This window comes from Scyliorhinus canicula, chromosome 9, assembly GCF_902713615.1.
Source record: "Scyliorhinus canicula chromosome 9, sScyCan1.1, whole genome shotgun sequence".
NCBI classification, from domain to species: domain Eukaryota; kingdom Metazoa; phylum Chordata; class Chondrichthyes; order Carcharhiniformes; family Scyliorhinidae; genus Scyliorhinus; species Scyliorhinus canicula.
In genome coordinates this window covers 118,684,552-118,706,527 of record NC_052154.1, presented here as the reverse complement: position 1 = coordinate 118,706,527, position 21,976 = coordinate 118,684,552, and the positions used below count along the sequence as shown (strand labels likewise).

General features: G+C 46.5%; 1 protein-coding gene across 2 annotated transcripts in view; it reads right to left on the bottom strand.

Annotated features, from left to right (window-relative positions):
* The window catches only part of LOC119971632 (N-acetyl-beta-glucosaminyl-glycoprotein 4-beta-N-acetylgalactosaminyltransferase 1-like), a 1,002,314-nt gene that overhangs the window by 30,473 nt on the left and 949,865 nt on the right, over positions 1–21,976 (bottom strand). For both annotated transcript variants that reach the window (XM_038807455.1, XM_038807457.1), the window contains 3 exons: positions 19,988–20,280; positions 13,333–13,486; positions 982–1,054 (listed from right to left, as the gene is read on the bottom strand). In XM_038807455.1, the coding sequence (XP_038663383.1) occupies positions 982–1,054; positions 13,333–13,486; positions 19,988–20,280 (520 nt within the window). The remainder of the gene's footprint in view (positions 1–981; positions 1,055–13,332; positions 13,487–19,987; positions 20,281–21,976) is intronic.

Here is a 21,976-nt window from a genome sequence, read left to right as displayed (position 1 = left end):
TCTGTCATTGGCAAAGATTTTCTGCCCCCTCCTGCGTTAGGTTTGACGTCGGCAGAGGAGAGTTGCCATTGGTTTGCGAGTTCCCTGGCAGCACAGTTCAGTCGGTAGGCCTCTGCAAGTCCAGGCTTGTTGGTGGGGGCCGAATGTAATGCGACATGAATCCCAGATCCCGGTTGAGTCCGCATTCATGCGTGCGGAACTTAGCTATAAGTTTTTGCTCAGCAATTTTGCGTTGTCGCGTCTCCTGAAGGCCTCCTTGTAGAATGCTGACCCGGAGATCAGAGGCTGAATGTCCTTGACTGCTGAAGTGTTCCCCAACTGGAAGGGAACAGTCCTGCCTGTTGATAGTCGCACGATGCCCGTTTATTCGTTGTCGCAGTGTCCATTCGGCCCCCACCAACAAGCCTGGACTTGCAGAGGCCTACCGACTGAACTGGCTTGGGACAATTCACACCTCTTTAACCTGGAGTTACCTCTCTCTCTGCATCTTTGATGATTTGATTGCCTGCAGGTGCTCGCATTCCGGGGCATCTCTGACTGTGTCTATATAAACATTTCTGGAACAAGCCTTTCCATTCACCTGAAGAAGGAGCCGTGCTCCGAAAGCTCGTGTTTGAAACAAACCTGTTGGACTTTAACCTGGTGTTGTAAGACTTCTTACTGTGCTCACCCCAGTCCAACGCCGGCATCTCCACATCATGTATATTTAACAGACATGTACCATTGTTGACCAGCTGACATATGCTACCTAAGCTGGAGCTGAACGCCAGTTTATTTTTAATATGTTATACAATATCTACCGTAAGCAACAGCATATCCAATGGGGAAAGAAAAATAGGCAACTAAAAGAGATTTCCATTAATATATTCCTCCATTGAAGCCTAGGATACCTGTCAAGGTATTGCAGCTGTCATGGAAAATTTAATGCATCTGAAACTCCACTTCATTGAATCTCATTATCAGTTAATTGCGTACACTCACCTCGATAGCATCTGCTCCTGCCTGAAGCCCTGCCGAGCGCTCAAAACTCCCTGTTCGTTTCAAATATTGATATCTGAAAAGAAGTTCAGAAAGCAAGATTGTAAGATAGTTCACACCAAGGAGTCCTCTTCACTTGGAACCCCTCTATGGCAGGGTCCTCCTGCCTTTCAACTTTTGAAACTCACAGGTTACATTTTAGCTGCATTCTGGTGGGGAAAGGTATATTTAACCTGATCAACAGGAGCAGCTAACTTCAGTTCGAATAAATAGATACAGATAAATGAATATGTCAGAGAGCCTTTAGGTACTTCTCATCCTCTCTGTACTTCCAACAGAGGTTTGGATCAAAAACTGTCCAGCTTGGTGGCTTGACACACATGGATGTACTGTCACACATTGTACATTATCGTAATAATTGGTACAACATGCAAATGAGAAACATAATGGCTTGGTAGTGAACTTACTCCTCCCTCAGTGAGAAGGTCATGCCTTCAAGCCCTACTCCTGGAATTAAGCGACTAAAGATGTTTTAGGGATGATAAAAATGTAAGTTATTTTGCTTTCTTTCTTATGAGGCATTTTTGATCAGAATTTTCTGTCAGCTAAGAAGATAGATACCTGTTCTGTAACCACTAGAACTGTTCGTCTTGGCCTGAAATGTTGGTTACATTTCCATTTTAGACAAGCCCCTTTTTACCTCATACAACATGTAAAGAGGTAACACAGATGCAAGCACCACGAATTGTATTGAAAGAGACATTCCATTGACAACAGACTGACAAACCATCCTGAAGTCTAAAGTGGGCCAAAAGGGGTAGCTCACTAACTTGAGTAAGCTTTGATTCAATATTTACACTCCATTGTAAAAAGACATAAGGGAACATTTCTATCAGGCTTTTGTCACTTCAGGCTTGTGGCTTAATACTCCTTTCAAAGCTGCAACAGTATATTAGATTGCTCTGACAGTTTGTTTTTAATTAGACTATTGGAGGAAGAGATAAAGTTAAAAGTGACAATCAGCCCACCTCACTTACAGCAATGTGATGCTCTGGTCAAGAGTTTCAGACAGAACCATCTATCTTCATTCATCATGATACAGCACAAGCATTTTCCCACTGCAATTCTCGCTCCATCCTCACTAAGTCGATTTCTTCTTGTTTATCAGATATCACCTTGATTCTGTCTCCATAGCAAGCCTCCTTGCAATTGCCTCCATTCCCTCTCTAAATGATATCAATTCCAGGAATCCATGGGTGAGGTTCTCCGTCCAATATTGTCGGAATCGTGAAGCATGATCGGGTGGAGAATCGCACGTCGGCTGAAAATTGAGGCCGTTGCCAGGCGCCCGATGGAATGCCATGCTCTGGTGCCTCGACAGTGGCGTGAATGTATTCTACGTTACATGTACAGTAAATGCTGTTGACGGGTCATCAAAGAGCCCGTCCCAGTATTCTCTGGGGCTTCCGCAATACTCCGTCTCCACCAAGAGGAATTACTGACGCCGATGCACCTACTCCAACCCCCAACCCCTCCATCCATCCCACCACCTCCTCACCAACATCCCTCCCCCCAACCAACCCACAATCAGGTGCCACTTGCCAATGGGGCATTATATGGCCCACTCAACAGGAATGCTCACTGTAACCCCTAAAGGACGGGGCGGACGGGGGCCGCGGAGCATACCGGGTGTGGCATAGGTAGCGCCAGCCACTGGTACCCCTGCTGGCAGGGGCAATTGCCAAGGCCAGAGATTCGGGGCCAGGAGAGTAGTGCCATCATGTTGGCTGGGATGAGTGTGTGTGGGCGTGTAATGTGTATGCACAGCTGCAGCTTGTCAGCCTCACAAGTGTCAATCACGGACCCGGCGAATCCCGCACCGTTTTTCATTGGAATTGATTGTGTTCCACGTGGCACCGGTGCTAGCTCCACAATGGTAGCAGAATTGGTCCAGGTGTGGCGGCAGTTTTTCTGTTGTGAAAGTTCACGAACTCTGCATTGGCGTCAATACTTAGGGCTGAATTTTCCAATTGACGATGTCAAAATCACGTTCGGAGAATCCATTTTTACGATGCGCCGCCCCCTGAAAAATGGCATACTCGAGGAGTATGCTCTGCCCCCGATGGGCCGAGTCCCCGACAGCGTGGGGCACGTGTCCTCTCACTTTGCGGGGACCTCGCGTGACAGCTGCGGACTGTGTACAGCGCCGCCACAGTCGGGGGCGAGCTGTTCCGCTGGCAGTCGGGACTTTGCCGGGGGCTGGGAGGACTGGTGGTGGGTGGTCCAGGGGTGGCGAAGGGGGTACTTACTACCTGGCAGGCCGGGTCTTCGCACGGCTGGCGCCATGCTGTACGGCGCGGCTGCCGCAGGTCGCTGCCGTGCGCATGTGCGGCCACGGACCTGGCCATTCTGCGTCCGTATCGGCAGGTAAAGCCGGGGGTTTTAACATGTTACGGGTGCTAGCCCCCCACCGGGTGGAGCATCGGTGCGGGGGTGGCGCCGGGTTTTTGGTCATAGACCAGACAGATCCTGCAGACATAGCTGCAGAATTGGAGAATCCAGCCCTTAGTCTCTGAAATGGAGAATCACGCCCAAGGTGTTTGACAATTCTGAGAGGTAAATAGAATCATGTTTAAAAAATTCAGGCCCACAGATTGAAGTGTAACAGCACACCACAGAGCAGTTTTAATAATTGACAATACATTCTGAAAGAATTTCTTTACAAATCACAAAACACTCTTTCACATAACACTTTACATCAAAAGACTAAAAACCTAGAAAAAGCATGCTGACATCCCTCTGTTTTCCTTATGTAAATACTCACTTGGTACTTATAAGACACAATTTGTTTCAGAGCAACTGACCCAACGTTTACACATTCAGGTCATTGAATGTAATATGCAGTACACAGAATGAATAATGGATCAGTTTGGTTTCCTGCGGTAGTCTAAGGAAAACTTAGCTCCAATAACGTATGACATTTAATTCACATCACAATGAATGATTCTGAAACAAGTACAGTTCAAGGTGCCATAATAGGGCTATGTGCAGCAATCTGTGTTGGAGGTCTTGTGGCACAGTAGGTAGCCTTGGAGCCAGAAGCTCCGCGTTCACGCCCTACCGCAGGAATTGATGGCCAAGGAAGGTGCGTTCTCAACGTGGCCAAACAGGTCGAGTGTTGTCAACCTGGAAAGCCTTCCAATGCACCAATGGCTGGTGGTAAGAGTGGGAGAGACTCCTGGTCAGCCGTGTTTAATGTGGAGTGGGGCCCTCAAACTATAAGCCTCTGGCGACAGGCTTGCGACCTGTTCCAGGAAAGACCTGGCGATGGGAATAGATGAAAGTCTACCTTGCGCAACAGTAGGCAACAACAATCTGTGTGGGATCTTTTCAAAGTAAACACAGGAAAGTTTCTGATTTGAGAGAGAATGAAGTGGTGCAGGCCCTTCCTGGCTCAATGTTGACACTTTCTTTTGATGTTTCAACCTGCTGCACCATATGCTTGAATTTACAATTTGTTACATGATTAATTTTGAACTGCAGCATGTTGCCAGTAAAGGCCAGTCACCCACTGATTACACTGCAACACCCTTCGAGGACTCAAAATCACAGAACTATTTAAGTCCCTCAGTTTTTTCTCCCTCTGACAAATCTCAGATTTTTAAAAGTTCAGCTCTCTATTTTATTTTATTTTATTTATTGTCACATGTACCATAGTACAGTGAAAGTATTTTTCTGCGGCCGAGGAACATACACAGTACGTACATAGTAGACACAAGAATAATCAACAGAGAACATTGACAAATGATACATCGACAAAACAGTGATTGATTACAGTGCGGAACAAGGGGCCAAACAAAGCAAATACATGAGCAAGACCAGCATAAGGCATCGTGACTAGTGTTCTTACAGGGAACAGATCAGTCCGAGGGGGAATCATTGAGGAATCTTGTAGTTGTGGGGAAGAAGCTGTTCCTATGTCTGGATGTGCGGGTCTTCAGACTTCTGTACCTTCTGCCTGCTGAATGGGTCTGGAAGAAGGCAATGCCTGGGTGGGAGGGGTCTCTGATAATGCTGTCTGCCTTCCTGAGGCAGCGAGAGGTTTATACAGAATCAATGTGGGGGTGGCAAGTTTGTGTGGTGCGTTGGGCTGAGTTCACCACAGTCTGCAGCTTCTTGCGATCTTGGACTGAGCAGTTGCCATACCAGGCTGTGATGCAGCCGGATAGGATGCTCTCTCTTGCACATCTGTAGAAGTTTGTGAGAGTCGATGCAGACATGCCAAATTTCTTTAGCTTCCGTAGGAAGTAGAGACATTGTTGGGCTTTCTTGACTGTTGCATCAACGTGAGTGGACCAGGACAGACTGTTGGAGACGGTGATCCCCAGGAACTTAAAGCTATCGACCATCTCTACTTCGGAGCCATTGATGCAGACGGGAGTGTGTGTCGAGCTGGCTTCCTGAAGGCGATGATCAGTTCCTTGGTCTTTCCAACATTTAGAGAGATCTATATCATCTATAACCTGATGTTGCAATTCAATATAACCAATCTCTTTTACTCCTTCTGTCTTTATTGCACTATGCTCTTTCCCTTCGCTTGCCAATTTGGACAAGCATCTCGACAGATACCTGGGACCAGGACATCTTCCTTTTTTTAATATAATCTTAATCTTTATTAGTGTCACAAGTAGGCTTACATTAACACTGCAATGAAGTTACTGTGAAAAGCCCCTAGTCACCACATTCTGGCACCTGTTCGGGACACTAAGGGAGAATTCTGAATGCCCAAATTATCTAACAGCACATCTTTCGGGACTTGTGGGAAGAAAATGGAACACCCGGAAGAAACCCACGCAGACATGGGGAGAACGTGCAGACTCTGCACAGACAGTGACCCAAGTCGGGAATCAAACCTGGCACCCTGGAGCTGTGAAGCAACAGTGCTAACCACTGTGCTACCATGCCATACCGTCCTGGCACCTAAACAGAAGAGTGGTATGCAGAATGAGGAGACCTCACCAAAGGGAAAGGGGGTAAAAATTAGAAAACAAACTGCACATTTATTCCTCCTCTCTGCAGACCTCGCAGACTGAAATAAGTATTAGATGTGTCTTGCTGCCGTCCAAAGTTAAGTATACTGTTGGCATTTACTGTCTAGGCACAGGCAAAAAGAATGATCACTTGGGCAAGCTTGGAATGGGTAGCTGGTACTTGAGAAACAGGTATTTCAGCAAAAGGCAGCACCTTCATAAGAGATGGGGATGAAACTGGGGTTAGGGAGGAAGAAAGATATGAGACTAATTACTTTAAACTTGTCAATGTTCCTGCTCTGGCGAAACATTTTTCCCCTTTTCATCATGCAGCAACTTGATACCCTCTTTGCGGGCATGACTATTGTCGTATATTCAGTATGAATGAGTAAGTCACCATAGTTCCAGATCACCATATCCTGATTTCCCCTTTGAAGGAGAGATTTAACCTGAGGATCACCACACCTCAGGCGAGGGGCAAGGTTGAGAAGACGGGGCCTTCATGGATAACCTCAGCCAGTACGGGAATTGAACCCGCGCTGTTGGCCTCGCTCTGCATCACGAACCAGGTCGGTCGGTTTGGCTCAGTTGGCTGGACAGCTTGTCTGTGATGCAGAGCGAGGCCAACAGGGTGGGTTCAATTCCCGCACCGACTGAGGTTATTCATGAAGGCTCTACCTTCTCAACATTTACCCTTGCGTGAGATGTGGTGATCCTCAGGTTAAATCTCCACCAGTCAGCTCTCCTCGTCAAAGGGGAAAGTAGCCTATGGTCATCTGGGACTGTGGTGACTTTACCTTACTTTTACTAATGAGCAAGTGATACTTAAAACAGTGACACAGAGCAAAAAGATAGATTATGTCTAACCTAAGCCTGAAGGCTGCAAAACCATCATGGCAACTAGCATTTGTTTATGTTGCTTTGTCTAGCACTGCAGTGTTGCAATGCTCAAGCAAACAATTGATTGGAGTAAGCTGCTCTGACAGACATGGACAACGCAAGACCAATTCCAAATGAACGACAAATTATAGTTGCCGAATGTGCAAACATGCTGCAGTGATCTGTCTATTACGCAAACTGTCACTTTCATTTTCAATCACATTTAAGATCACAAAGGTAGACATTGGCCGATGGACAACATGATTGAAATCGTTCCACACTGGAGTCCCTCAATAGCACACAATCAAAAAAACTCATCAGCTTTGATGTTCCTGCAGGGAGAAGATTGGATTGCATTGATGGTGTTATAATTGGCTCAGGCTTTAATAAAAATTCTGTAAGAATGGCTGCACAGTGCACATCCTCAGAACTCAACCACACCAGAAACTGACCAGTCAAAGCTAGACCACATTTGAGAAGACTTAATCTGCACTAAGGAAGCTGTTACAATGTCAAGTTGATTTGGTAAGGAGAAAAACAAAGACAGCAATTATATTGTGCCTTAAATGCAGAAAGAAAATCTCCAAGCTACTTCACAAAGGTATAATCAGAAAAACAGCCATTGCAAATTCCGGAATGGATAGCTTCTGTTGAATGTATTTTTGGAAAAATGAAGACGAGTATGATAACTGGTAAAGGCGAAACCAGCGATTGCCAGCTTGAGTCACTGTCTGTACGTTCTCTCCGTGTCTGCGTGGGTTTCCTCTGGGTGCTCCGATTTCCTCCCACAGTCCAATGATGTGCGGGTTAGGTGGATTGCTCATGCTATATTGCCCTGTGGTGTCCAAACGTTAGGTGGAGTTGCAGGGTTGCAGGAATGGGGTGGAGGTGAGGGCGTAGGTCGGGTGCTCTTTCAGGGGCCAGTGTAGACTTGATGGGCCGAATGGCCTCATTCGACACTGTAAATTCTATGATTCTATGAGACGTGGTAACAGCTGTATTTCACTACTGGTGCTTGATGGATAGAGTGCTCATAATATTCTGCTTTCTATTTGCAGTTATGTACATTCATGTCATTGGACTCCTCTGCATTTGCATCAGAGATTTATGGGCGGGATTCACCCAGCCCGAGACCGGGCCGGAGAATCCCGGCAACCAGGCCACGCCGCCCCGACACGGGATTCTCTGCGGAGCGAAGAACCGGCGCCATTGTCGCTGGAGCGCTTGGTGCGGCGCCAGTCGAGGGCCGCTGTACGGATGGGCCGAGCCGCCGCTCTAAAACGGCACAGTCCTACCGGCACAGTCCATACCTGGTCGCAGCCGGCGGGAACACTGCGCGCAGAGTTAGGGGGCGGCCTGTGGGGGGGGGGGGGGGGGGGGGGGGGGGGAGGAGGGCTCTGACCCCGGGGGGGGGGGCTCCGATGGGGCCTGGCCCATGGGCCAGCCTCTCGCTCCCCTGGCCTATTTTCTTCTGCGCCGGCCCCTGAACTCCCGTGCCATGTTGCGTCTGAGCCAGAGCGTTGAGGGAGGCCACCGCGCACTGTGCATGCGCGGATCCCGCGGCGCACGGTTCATGCCGCGATGAGAGGCTGGAGTGGCGTGAACCGCTCCACCACCGTGCTGGCCCCCTGTAGGGCCAGAATCTGCACTCCTAGCGGCCCGTTCACGCCGTCGTGAAACGCGACGGCGTTTCCGACGGCGTGGACACTCTGCCACCAAATGGAACAATCCTACCCAATATGTGTCCAAATATCAAGAGCACACCTTCCTAGATTCAGAATTTGTAATAATTATATCTCCAAAGCACCTTCGTCAATAACGGTGGCACGGTGGTTAGCACTGTTGCCTTAGAGTGCCAGGGACCCAGGTTCAATTCTAGCCTTGGGTGACTGTGTGGCGTTTGCATGTTCTCCCTGTGTCTGCGTGGGTTTTCCCCAGGTGCTCCGGTTTCCTACACCTGTCTAAAGATGTACAGATTAGGTGGGGTTATGGGAATAGAGCAGGGTAGTGGGCCTAGATCTGGGGCGGGATTCTCCGACCCCCCGCCAGGTCGGAGAATCACCGGGGGCTGGCGTCAATCCCGCCCCCGCCATGTCCTGAATGCTCCCCCGCCAGAGATTCGGCGGGGGCGGGAATCGCGCCGTGCCGGTCAGCGGACCCCCTCCCCCCGGCGATTCTCCGGCCCGCAATGGGCCGAAGTCCGGCCGCTGTCAAGCCTCTCCCGCCGGTGGGAATCAAAACACCTACCTGACCGGCGGGACTGGCGGTGTGGGCGGGCTCCAGGGTCCTGGGGGCGCGGACTATCTGCCCACGGGGGTGCCCCCACGGTGGCCTGGCCCGCGATCGGGGCCCACCGATCGGCGGGCGGGCCTGTGCCGTGGGGGCACTCATTTCCTTCCGCCTTCACCATGGCGGAGGCGGAAGTGACCCCCTCCCCTGCGCATGCACGGTGATGATGTCAGCAGTAGCTGACGCTCCGGCACATGCGTGGATTTACGCCGGCCAGCGAAGTCCATTCGGCCCCGGCTGGCAAGGCGGTGAAGGCCGTCCACGCCAGCCGGCGGAGCGCCAATCACTCCAGCGCGGGCTTGGCCCCTAAAGGTGCGGAGACTTCCGCACATTTGGGGCGGCCCGACGCCGGTGTGGTTCACCCCACTCCGTGACGCCGGGACCCCCCGCCCCGCTGGGTCGGGGAGAATCCCGGCCAAGGTCCTGTTTCAGAGAATCTATGCTGGCTCAATGGGCTGGATGGCTTCCTTTTGCACTGTTGGGAGAATATGGAACTGGATCATCATTATATTTTTACATTCTTTATCTATCAAGATAAATATAAAATATTTGACATATTGCACACATTTCCTTCAAATGGTACTCTTACATGTCATGCCACGATTTTTCAGTGAAGTTTTTATGTAAACATTTAAAATAGGGAAATCCCATGTTAACATTTCTTTGTCACACTATAACCACAAACCTCTGGTCACTGAACACATTGTCCAGTTTGCATACTACCTTGTTTTTAAATCCAATTTTTCTATTTTTGTTTAGTCCATTTTCAGTTGTTTTCAACTCAATAATATTTCAATTTCACAGTTCTCCGAACCCACCCAGAACTGTCTGAATCTTATTTTGGATCTTCAGCTATCCGATTCCTGTTTCCCATCCTTACTATTTCTAACCCAGGGGAATAGTCAGCTGGCCGTGCTCTTAATCATTATCCATGGTCACTTCCCTGACCAAACTCTGTGTCAACAGATATGATTGCAAGCTCTGAGATATAGTGATCTGGTCCAAGTGTATGAATCGCAAAAGGTTAGCATGCACTGCTGCAAGTAAATATCAAAATAGAATGTTATTATTTATTGCGAGGGGAATTGAATGTTGGCAGCATGGCAGCTCAGTGGTTAGCACAGTTGCTTCACAGCTCCAGGGTCCCAGGTTCGATTCCCAGCTTGGGTCACTGTCTGTGTAGAGTCTGCACGTTCTCCCTGTGTGTCTGCGGGTTTTCTTTGGGTGCTCCGGTTTCCTCCCACAGTCTAAAGATGTGCAGGTTAGGTGGATTAACCATGATAAATTGCCCTTACATGTCCAAAAAGGTCAGGTGGGGTTACTGGGATAGTGTGGGGGCGTGGGCTTAAGTAGGGTGCTCTTTCCAAGACTCAATGGGCCGAATGGCCTCCTTCTGCACTGTAAATTCTATGACTCTGTGAATACAAGAGATGGGAAGTTATGCTTCAGTTATACAGGATACTGGTGAGACCAATCTGGATTACTGCGTCCAGTTTTGGTCTCCTTATTTAAGGAAAGATGTAAGTGCATTGGAAGCAGATCGGAGAAGGTTTAGTAGATTAATACCTGGAAAAGGCTTGTTGTCTTACGAGGAAAGGTTGGACAGGCTTGGCTTGTATCCACTGGAGTTTAGAAGAGTAAAAAATTGAAACATTTAAGATACTGAGGAGACTTGACATGGGGGAAGTGGAGAGGATGTTTCTTATTGTGGGTGAATCAAGGACTAGGGGCCACCATTTAAAAATAGGTGGTCGTCCATTTGAGACAAAGATGAAGAAAATAATTTTCTCTCAAAGAGGGCTATGGGACTTTGAAATTCCCTTCCTCAAAAGGTGGTTGAAGCAGAGTGTTTGAAATCTTTAAGGCAGAGCTAGATAGATTCTCGATAAACAATGGGGTGAAATGTTATTGGTGGCAGGCAGGAATGTGAAGTTGAGTTAAAATTAAATCAGCAATTTATTAAATGGTGGAGTATGCTTGAGGGGCCGAGTGGCCTACTCTTGCTACAAATTTGTATGTAGGTTCATATGTAGATTGGCAATGGGGCCAATCTTTACCGTCTCTACAAATTGGGGTCAATTCTTAATTATCACAACAATGGGGCCTTCTCTTACTTACTCCACCATTTAGATTTATTGTCACTTTTACTGAGGTACAGTGAAAAGTATTGCTCTGCTTACAGTCTAGGCAGATTGTTCCATGCATGAAAAAGCTGACCGAGTCCTAAAGGACATAGCTGCTAGACTGGGACTGCAGCAGGTGGTGAGGGAACCAACAAGAGGGACAAACATACTTGACCTCATCCTCACCAACCTGCCTGCTGCAGATGCATCTGCCCCTGACAGTATTGGTAGAGTGACCACCACACAGTCCTTGTGGAGATAAAGTTCCGTCTTCGCATTGTGAATACCCTCCATCGTGTTGTGTGGCACTAGCAACATGCTAAATAGGATAGGCTTTAAACAGATCTAGCAACTCAAGTCTGGGCACCCATTAGGCACGGTGGGCCATCAGAAGCAGCAGAATTGTACTCCACCACAATCTGCAACTTCATGGCCTGGCATATCGCGCTCTCTACCATTACTACCAAGCCAGGGGATCAACCCTGGTTCAATGAAGAGCGCAGGTCTAACAACTCAACATATTTTTAACAATGTATGAAACAAAGGCTCATATAAGATGGGCAGTGGAGTTGCTGCAAACTGTGTTTGATGATGCATTTGATGATTGAGAAAGAATTGGTGTCATCGGAGGGTCCTCTGTGCCTGCACACATTAGTTTTCTTTTGTCAAGAATGAAGAGATGTTCCTCCATATAAACCTGCAGGTTTTGCTGATGCAGGATTCTGTGAAACTGATAATGAACCTAGCAGTATTTTAACTTCCTATTCAAGCCTATTCAGTTAGATCTGCCAACAATCACAAGCCAAAAGGAAGAAATTAAAGTGGATTTATGTATTACTGAAATAAACTTAAGGGCTGCGGTACGGCACAACTGACATTTATGTCGTAAGGCTGTAGTCAAATTGTTAAACCTTCAATCTGGACTCCATCGCACATTAATAAAGGAAGGTAGCTTTGTGGTAGAAGGTCAACCTTAATCGTATTGAGTGGCAAAGTAGGTTTGAAGGACCAAACATCCTGCTTATATTTCTTATGTTTTTACATTATATTTTATGTAATATTATGATTTTATACCTGAAGTAAAATGTCCTTTATTTCTGTGAATTTTGAAAATAATAAAATTAATAGAAGTAGGACATATATTTCACCACCCAAATGTATGCCTCACCACAGTGTACTATAATGGACGTCCCCAGAAGGGAATAGAAGACCGGGCTAGCCAAAGAAGACCTGGGGCGTAGTACATTTAAGGAGGATCCACAAGAGCAGGACACTCCCTGGGTTGAAGTAAATGAGATTATATTGGACTGGGGCCAGTGGCGGAGTCCTGCTGTCCATTTTCTCGTAAAGAACCAAAGGGACTATATCCAAGAAAGAGAATAGTCTCAGAGTTATTATGAAATTCATGCCCTTTCCTGAACTCTTGTCCAGAGTGCTAATTCTACACAATATCACAGTAGCTTTGCAAGTAATTTTGAGTTAGTCAAGTCAGGGCCGATATCCAAAATCATTGTAGCAACTAAACTGAATAAAGCAAATAAATAACTGCAAAAAGGAAATTAAAGCCAACCTGACACTATACACTCCCATCAACTCAACAAGACCTTGCACTGTTAACATAGCCTGAGCATAGCTTATACCAAAATGCACTTCATGTTCATCTTTGTTGTCTGTCCACATGTTCACCTCTGTTGCCTACCCATCAAACTTAGTCAGGATAATAGACAAAGTCCAGATGATCTCATAAGTGTCCATCATTGGTGGCTGGGGTAAATGGTGCCAAAGCTCATTTCAATTTGGGTACATGATTATCTCTTAAAATACCACACATTCCAATTTAAGAGGTGAGCTCGTTTTAATTTGTGCTCTGACATAAGCTGCATTTATAAATTGCATCATAATGTTATTTATCCAGGTTACCATCGAGACTGAAATGATGCATCCCTCTCTCACTAATTAAATTAAATGCATAAACAACAACCAAGATAGTCCCATTTTAATTTGCCAGAATAAGTCTATAGCATTCACTGTACCGAGCCAGTTTGCTGTTCCTCAAGGCGTACTCCACATCCATGTCAGTACTGTCAAAGTCAATGATGATAATGTTGAAGTTTTCATCCTTTGTTGCCTTATAGAGGTCTTCCATATCCATAATGAACTGCTGCACCCATCTGGCCTGGTTCTTTACTGTGCAATCAAAAAAAAGGGAAGAGTAATTGCTGATGTAAAATCACTTGTGCCACTCTCAGACATGACTTTTCCACTTTTCTCCACTGCTCTCAGGAGACCATAAGACAGGTCAAGAACGAAACTGGCCCATCTTAGCTGTTCCTTCCCAAAAAGCATCAATTCTACTTGAGTGTTTTAGCCTGTTAAATTTCCCAGTGTTTTATTCAGTGTGCCGATCACTTTATATGACCACCCTCATAAATTATAAATGGCTATTTCGCTATTTGAACACATTCCTCATCCCAGGGTTGAATTTTAAGAAGTGTTAATGATTTACCTTTCTTCACACTGTTATATACTGCTAACAGTATCTTTTCTTTCTAAGGCTAAGAAGCACCAGTTTCTCCAGTTATTTCTCATTACTCAGCTGACATTGGGACTTTGATGCTATTCACTGCATCACCTCCATGAGCTCAATGTTTCCTTTGAGTCTTCCTCTGATGCGTGGAAGAGAATGATTAAACAAGGAGAGCTAAAGTGAGGGGGAGGGTTGCTTTGTGTCCAAGCAATACCAGAAGCAGAAGTACTGCATTCGAAAATAGGTAGGACATGTGAACTTAACTTGCATAAATTGCAAATGTTCACCCAAAATATAAAATAGTTAATGATTCGGCAATTGTGGCAATAGTTCCGTATTAGTATGTGGTGGGTTTGTAGAACATTAGATATTGATAACATGACTTAATAGCCCACATCGTCCAGTGAGTGGTGAAATGGAGATGTATGCTGCTAACTGCTAACAGTGTGCTGTTACCTTTTTAAGTTGGAGCTGGGACTTGCTCTTCTTGTTCCAGTACAAAGTAATCATCGAAGGAACCCAGGAGGAATGGCAGCGGTGAGGCAGCATCCCCCACCCCCACCACCAGCCGCACCACCTCCTTTAGATTCAGCATTCTGGGAGTTTGCTGTGTTTAAGGCTTGGATTTGGATTTTCATAGAGTAAGTTATGAAGATTCTGCACTTTACCTCAAACAGTACCAGGAAACCCAGTCCCTCCCCCATTTCCAACAGATTCTCTTTTCACTGGTAGGCTAAAGTAGCAGCATGTGATTCACACATTGGGGGGGGGGGGGAGAACCCAAACCCAGCAGGGCCCTTCGAACCCAGTGCTGACATCAAATAGACCCTATTTTCACCGCTGAGAGGCCCTTTTACCACAGTGTGCGACTTAAGGGAAAGATGAGGAATTTTTACGTAAGGCTGAGACATGTTTTGTGAGGCTCGAATGTAAGACTGAGAGAGACCGACGTGCTAAAGGAACACACGAGGCTGAGAGGTGAACATGCAAAACTTTGGGCATCAACAAAACCATTGGAAAGCAACTGTGTGAGAGATCGCAACCCCACTTGAATGAAGAAAATTTAGTTCACAATTTTACATCATACAAATTCAGCAACTGAATTAGAAATAAATGACAGTTGAGCAGTTTTCACTTCCTCAATTGAGTAAAAGTCCAGCTGTACATTCTATTTTTACCAAATTTCATACTATGATATTATAATTATTATGAATATAAGCTTTCTGTTTTCAGGGTGAGATGGATGTTGTGAAACACGTAATATAAATTAAAGGTATAAATAAATGTAAATGAGCTCCATTAGATTCATTGACTTAACTTTGATTCACCACATTGATGCTAATTCTTGCAAAAGGTGGTTGTGGTGGTTGGAGGTCAATCACCTTAGCTCCAGGACATCACTGCAGGAATGCCTCAGTGTAGTTTCCGAGGCCCAACCATCATCAGCTGCTTCATCAATGACCATCCGTCCATCCTGAGTTCAGAAATGGGGATGTTCGTTGATGACTGCACAATGTTCAGCACCATTCGTGACTCCTCACATAATGAAGCAGTACATGTCCAAATGCAACAAGACCTGGACAATATCCAGCTTTGGGCTGACAAGAAGCAAGTTACATTTGCGCCACACAAGTGGTCCGAATGGCCTACTTCTGCACTGTAAATTCTATGATTCTATGATTAGCATCGCTGAATCCCCTACAATCACCATCCTGGGGGTTACCATTGATCAGAAACTGAACTGGACTACCCATAATAATACTGTGGTTACCAGAGCAGGTCAAAGGCTTGAAATCTTACAGTGAGTAACACCTCTTGACCCCCCAAAGCCTGTCCACCATCTACAAGATACAAGTCAGGAGTGTAATGGAATATTCCCCACTTACTTGGATGAGTGCAGCTCCAACAACGCTCAAGAAACTCAATACCATCCAGGACAAAGCCGCTCGATTTATTGCTACCCTTCGACAAATATTCAATCCCTCCACCACCGATGAACAGTGGCAGCCGTGTGTACCATCTAAAAGATGCACTGCAGTAACTCACCAATGTTCCTTCGGCAGCATTTAGAAGATACCTGGGAAGCAGATACCTGGGAACCCACCATATGGAGGACCCCCTCCCAAGTCAATCATCACACTGACTTGGAAATATATCGCCATTCCTTCACTGTCGCTGGGACAAAATCCTGGAACTCCCTCTATAACAGCACAGTGGATGTGTCTACACCTCAGGGATTGCAGCAGTTTCAAAAGGCAGCTTACCACCACCTTCTGAAAGGCAACTCAGAATGGGCAACAAATGCTGGCCTAGCCAGTGACGCCCAAATCACATAAATGAATTTTATTTTTAAAATCCCAAAATGTACATCAAATAAACTCAGCCCTGTATCAGTGGATACCTGCTGTAGGCAGACTGGATTCTAGGCTTCAAGTGAAGAGCTGGCTTTTTGTTTCGTAAAGAGATTGTTTTTCAAAGAATGCCATGTCAGGAGGGTGGCAGATGTGCACTAAAGGTAATTCTAATACATATAATACAGGGTTCTTCCCTATTAATACGGGATGTTCTGGAAATTTTATGATGTTTTGGGAATTGAATTCTGCAGCTCTGTTCATTATTCTATGGAGGATGCAAGTAAATGGACCTGATGTTACAAATATTCCGTGGCCAATATGTGCTTAAATTTCAACCTTTACCGGTTATAAGCTCGGAATACACAAAGAACAAAGAACAAGGTTGACTCCCAATGGGTCAGAGGTTGACTCCCAATAGGTCAGAATGGAGGAGAGTTTGGGGAGGGGGTCGGGATTGAAGGGGCTAGCGACAGTGCCGCTCCCGACGACCCTGGGGAGATATTCAGGGAGTCCGGTAGTAATAGCTTCGCTGAGAATTTGGAGGCAGTTTCGACAGCATTTCGGGTTGGGGGCAGGATCAAGGGAAATGCCAATTCGGGCGAACCATAGATTTGAGCCAGGGAGGTGGGATGGAAATTTTTGGAGATGGAAGGAGAAAGGAATTAGGACATTAAAAGATTTGTTTCTTGGGGGTTGTTTTATGGGATTGAAGCAGCTGGGAGCGAAGTATGGGCTGGAGCAGGGGGAAATATTTAGACACATGCAGGTTCGAGACTTTGCCAGAAAGGAGATACAGAGCTTCCCAGTAGAGCAGCTTCCACATTGCTGGAGGAGGAGCTGCTGAAAGGGAGACTAGAGAAGGGGGTAGTGTTGGCGGTCTACGGGGCTATTTTGGAGGAGGAGAAGGCGCCACTAGAAGGGATGAAGGCAAAGTGGGAGGAAGAGTTGGGAGAGGGTATGGAGGAGGGGTCTGGTGTGAGGTGCTCCGGAGGGTGAACGCCTCCACCTAGTGTGCAAGGTTGGGGTTGATCCAGCTGAAGGTGGTGTATAGAGCACACCTTACAAGGGTGAGGATGAGCCAGCTCTTTGAGGGGGTAGAAAATGGGTGTGAACGTTGCGGGGCGGGGGGCTCGCAAATCACGTTCATATGTTTTGGTCCTGTCCAAAGCTGGAGGATTACTGGAAGGAGGTGTTTAGGGTAATCTTTAAAGTGTTGCATGTGAAACTGGACCCAGGCCCTCGGGAGGCCATATTCGGGGTGTCGGACCAGCCGGGGTTGGAAACGGGTGGGGAGGCAGATGTTGTAGCCTTCGCCTCGTTGATCGCCCTAAGGCGGATCCTGTTAGGGTGGAGATCAACCTGCTGGAATTCTTGATGCTTGAAAAGGTCCCCAAACACACCCCATGCGTCATTCATGGCCCTCAATGCCCCTCAACCACCCCCTATGGCCGCTCATGCTCCTATGCCAAAGTATGCTTCCCACCCACTCTCTAAAGTCCCTCATGCCCTTATGCCAAGCTGTGGAACTTCCATATCAATTCACCCAGTGTATAGTACATAGACCTAATGAACTTGATAGTGACAGTAGAATGCAACCCTGATATCTATTAGAGTTTCAAAACACTGAGGTCCAGACCGCTTAATTACTTGATCGACAGCTCTGGAGCGCTGATATTTGCTTACAATTTCACAATATTTACTCTTGCAAGGTTAAGTGGTTTCAAATGTTTCCAATTTCAGTTACTGACTCTGTAAAGGATTTGGATGCTTGACACTTTTATTGCCCTGTAGTGAGGGATTTTTAAGACAAAATGGAAGTTATCAAAGAAAGTGGTTTTTACACATCCGACTGTCATTATAGGGTTCATTGGTTCTATGTTGTGTAGAATGAGTGAATGGGCATGGGAGGGGTCCATGAGGGACCATAGAGCATGTTTTGGGGGCATATATTGACATGGAGGGCTGAGGAGGACCTTTTGAACTTATCTTTCTAAATCTCGCCTCTGAGGTGCCGTGTACCATTGAAAACTGAGCCCAATTCCATGAAAACCGTGGACATGCTGGGAAATGCCTAACTCTGCAGTGGAGTCAGCCTGATCGGGAATGCAGGGTGTGGGCTTTTGACCCACACCATCCCGCAATCTTAAAAGCTATTCCCAAAAATCGGAAATCCAGAAATGGGGTTCAGGATCCCAAAATTGGATTCTGGTTGCCATTTTAAAAAAGCTCCTAAGACATTCCAAGGTGGCACGGTGGTTAGCACTGCTGCCTCATACCACCAGGGTCCTGGGTTCAATTCTGGCCTGGGTCACTGTCTGTGTGGAATTTGCACTTTCACCCCATGTGGATTTCCTCCAGGTGTTCTGGTTTCTCCCCACAGTCTAAAGGTTTGCAGGTGAGTTGGATTGACCATGCTAAATTGCCCATTTCCATCCATGGATATGCAGGTTAGGTGGGGTTACGGGGGATAGCAGGGAAGTGGGCCGAGGAAGGGTGCTCTTTCAGTGAGTCGTTATAGACTCGATGGACCAAATGGCCTCCTTCTACAGTGTAGGATTTCTATCCAAACTTGATGAAAATCCAGGCCCATGTCTGGTAATTTGGACCTGAACAATGAGAGCGGGGCAGGAACATGTTTCACCATGAGCAAGTGCGAAAAACTCATCCCTTACTCCATCGTGTTGCCATGGTTTCGGACATCCAGATCACTCTGGGTGACAGCAGAATTTGATCATGTTACCAAAACTATCTTTAGATATCAACTTGTACTTATCTCAAGACCAAGAGAGAAACTGAGGCTATACCGATTACCAGCTGCAGAACACCAGCAGTGGAAAAGGCAGTAGACTCATGCCTTTGTAAACCTGGAGAGTGTAACATCTAAAAAGCCACTCAGCTCTATTCCTATTTCAAGTTCACCTGTAAAGACACTTGACTTCTTGTTAAGGAGATGCTACAAGTGATTCATTTTCACACCCACTGAACATTGATTTCCTTGAGCGAATCCTATAATAATTCCAGATATACATCTACAGTTATTGAATACCACCTGAAGCATCTTTTTGCAGAGAAAACACTGCCTTTGCTGGGCTTGCATGCATTAAATGCGTGTCCTACGATGAGCCAAATGTGTGAACTATCCTTTTGTTTACATCCTGTAGCAGTGTATTATTCCCTTGAACTGTATCTTTCTCATTTGTGTTTGTACGTGAGTGACGTCGGCCGGAGTTTTCCGGCTCTGCTGTGGCGGGACCCCACCACGGGAATGTAATGGGTCAACCAAAAGTCCAGTGACATTTGGTGGTATCGGAAGATCCTGGCAGTGAGCCAAGCCAGAAAATGCCAACCACGGTGATTAGTCTTTCAAGGTGGGGGCTTGAATAAATAATCCTCTTCATTTAAATCCACAAAAGCTTGCTGCTGTTAGTTAAATTGGCTGGATGCACTCTAGGGACTAAGAAAGATTTACACCTTCCCCTCCAAAAATAAACCGATTATGGAAGAGGGTACAAAGATGTCAGATCTCTCCTGATGCTGTCCACAATAAAGCTTACATTGTATGACGAGATATCCTACTAATAGATTAAGACCACAGACATGTAAAATTTTCTGATTCTTAGTTCAACACTGATTGGCTTGCTCAGCTGGAAGGGGGAAATCAACCCACTTTGTTTCCCAGCAAACCAGGCATCAAAAAGAAACATCTAAAAACATTAGAGCCAGTAAAAATGGGAAAATAACTGTTCTCAAAGCTGTGAGTGCTGGGTTTACATCTATCTAGTTGAATTCAGTGAAACTCTTCCTCACCTGGAACCACAAAGTGTACCAGGACATCCGATCTCATATGCAACCCTACCGGCTGACACAGGAGAGGCTTGGAGTATGGAACATTCATCTGAGTGGGTTCCTTATTTTGCAAATGTGTTGTAATTTCAATTCCATCATCTTGTTTGGTTCTGTGCAGCAAGAGGTAGATGTAATCTGTCAAGCGGACCACCTTCCTCCCCTTCTCCATCAACTCCAGTTCAATGAGGTATCTGTTCCCGCGAGCAGAATCCCTCCGTTTCTCCACATTAATGATCCGCAGAAGTGTATAAATGCTGTCGAAAGAGGCAAAAAACATGCCATTAGATATTGAGAAAATGGACAGGATTCACCAGCTGCGTCCGCCCCGCGACTGGAAAATCCCGCCGGAGGTCAATGGAATTCTCCATTGTACGCAGCTCACCCGTGGTATTCTTGGGGCGGGCAGGCCAGCTCAATATTTCCCCTTGCAGGGGAATCCAAAATGAGGGGTTCTAATTATAAAATGGACACTAATAAGTCCGATAGGAGAAACTATTTACTCAGAAAGTGGTCAGAATGTGGAAGTTGATGCTGCATGGAATAGTTGAAGTGGCTTCCATAGTTCATTTAGGATACAAGCTGTACAAGTACATCACAGAGAAGAGAAAGCAATGCTAATATGGTTAAATGAAGTAGAATTGAGGAGGTCTGAGGGGGAGCATAAACACTACTATCAACTAGCTGGGCTGAATGGCCTGTTCCTGCACCACAAAGTCTATGTAATTCTGTGCACTATTTTAAATAAACTCCCCAATTTTGTCAAAATATTTACATCCAATTAGCCATTTAAAAAAAAGTATTTTTATTAAGGTTTTGCAGAATTTTTCATAATAAAACAGTAGTAACCATAATAGCAAAACAAACTAGAGTGAACATTAACATAGTGCAAAAGAGAATATATAATAACAATTAAATAGACATTACCCCACACGACCCAATCTTCCCACACCATCCCAATGAAACACTCACCCCGCTCCCCCCCACCCCACCGCACCCCCCCCCCCACACCCCCCCCCCCCCCCCCCCCACCCCACAGATTGCCGCTGCTGACATTTTAATTATCCCCGAGAAAGTCGACGAACAACTGCCACTTAAGGCAAACTTTATTTTCTGGAGGCTGAGAATCCCAGCCATGTCGGTAACCAAGTCTCTACACTCGGGGGCTTCGAGTGCCTCCACATTAATAAAATCCGTCTCCGGGCTACTGGGGAGGCAAAGGTCAAGACGTTGGCCTCTTTCGCCCCCTGAACTCCCGGGTCTTCTGACACTCCAAAAATTGCTATCTCTGGACTCGGCACCACCCATGTATTAAGCACCTTGGACATTGTCCTCGCAAACCCTTGCCAGAACACTCGAAGCTCCGGGCATGCCCAAAACATGTGGACATGGTTTGCAGAGCTGCCCTTGCACCTCATACAACTGTCTTCTACCCCCAAAAACTTGCTCATTCTCGCTGCCGTCATGTGTGCCCGGCGGACCACCTTAAATTGAATTAGACTGAGCCTGGCACATGATGAGGAGGAATTAACCCTGCCCAGGACCTCTGCCCACAGACCCACTTCCAACTCATCACCTAGCTCCTCCTCCCGCTTGCCCTTGAGCTCCTCCACCGGGGTTTCTTCCGCCTCCTGTAGTTCCTGGTAGATATCCAACACCCTCCCCTCCCCCACCCAGGTTCCAGAGACCACCCTGTCCAGTATCCTCAGTGGCGGCAGCGTCGGAAAGGCCACTAACTGTTTTTTCAAGAAGGCTCGTACTTGCAGATATTTAAAGGCGTTTCCCGGCGGCAGGTTAAATTTGTCCCCTAGCGCCTTCAAACTGGGAAAGCTTCCGTCTATGAACAGATCTCCCATCCTTCTGATGCCTTCCCTCTGCCAGCTCTGGAACCCACCATCCATCCTACCCAATCCAATGAGCCATTGACCAGTCACCAAGATCTCTCAACAAAGT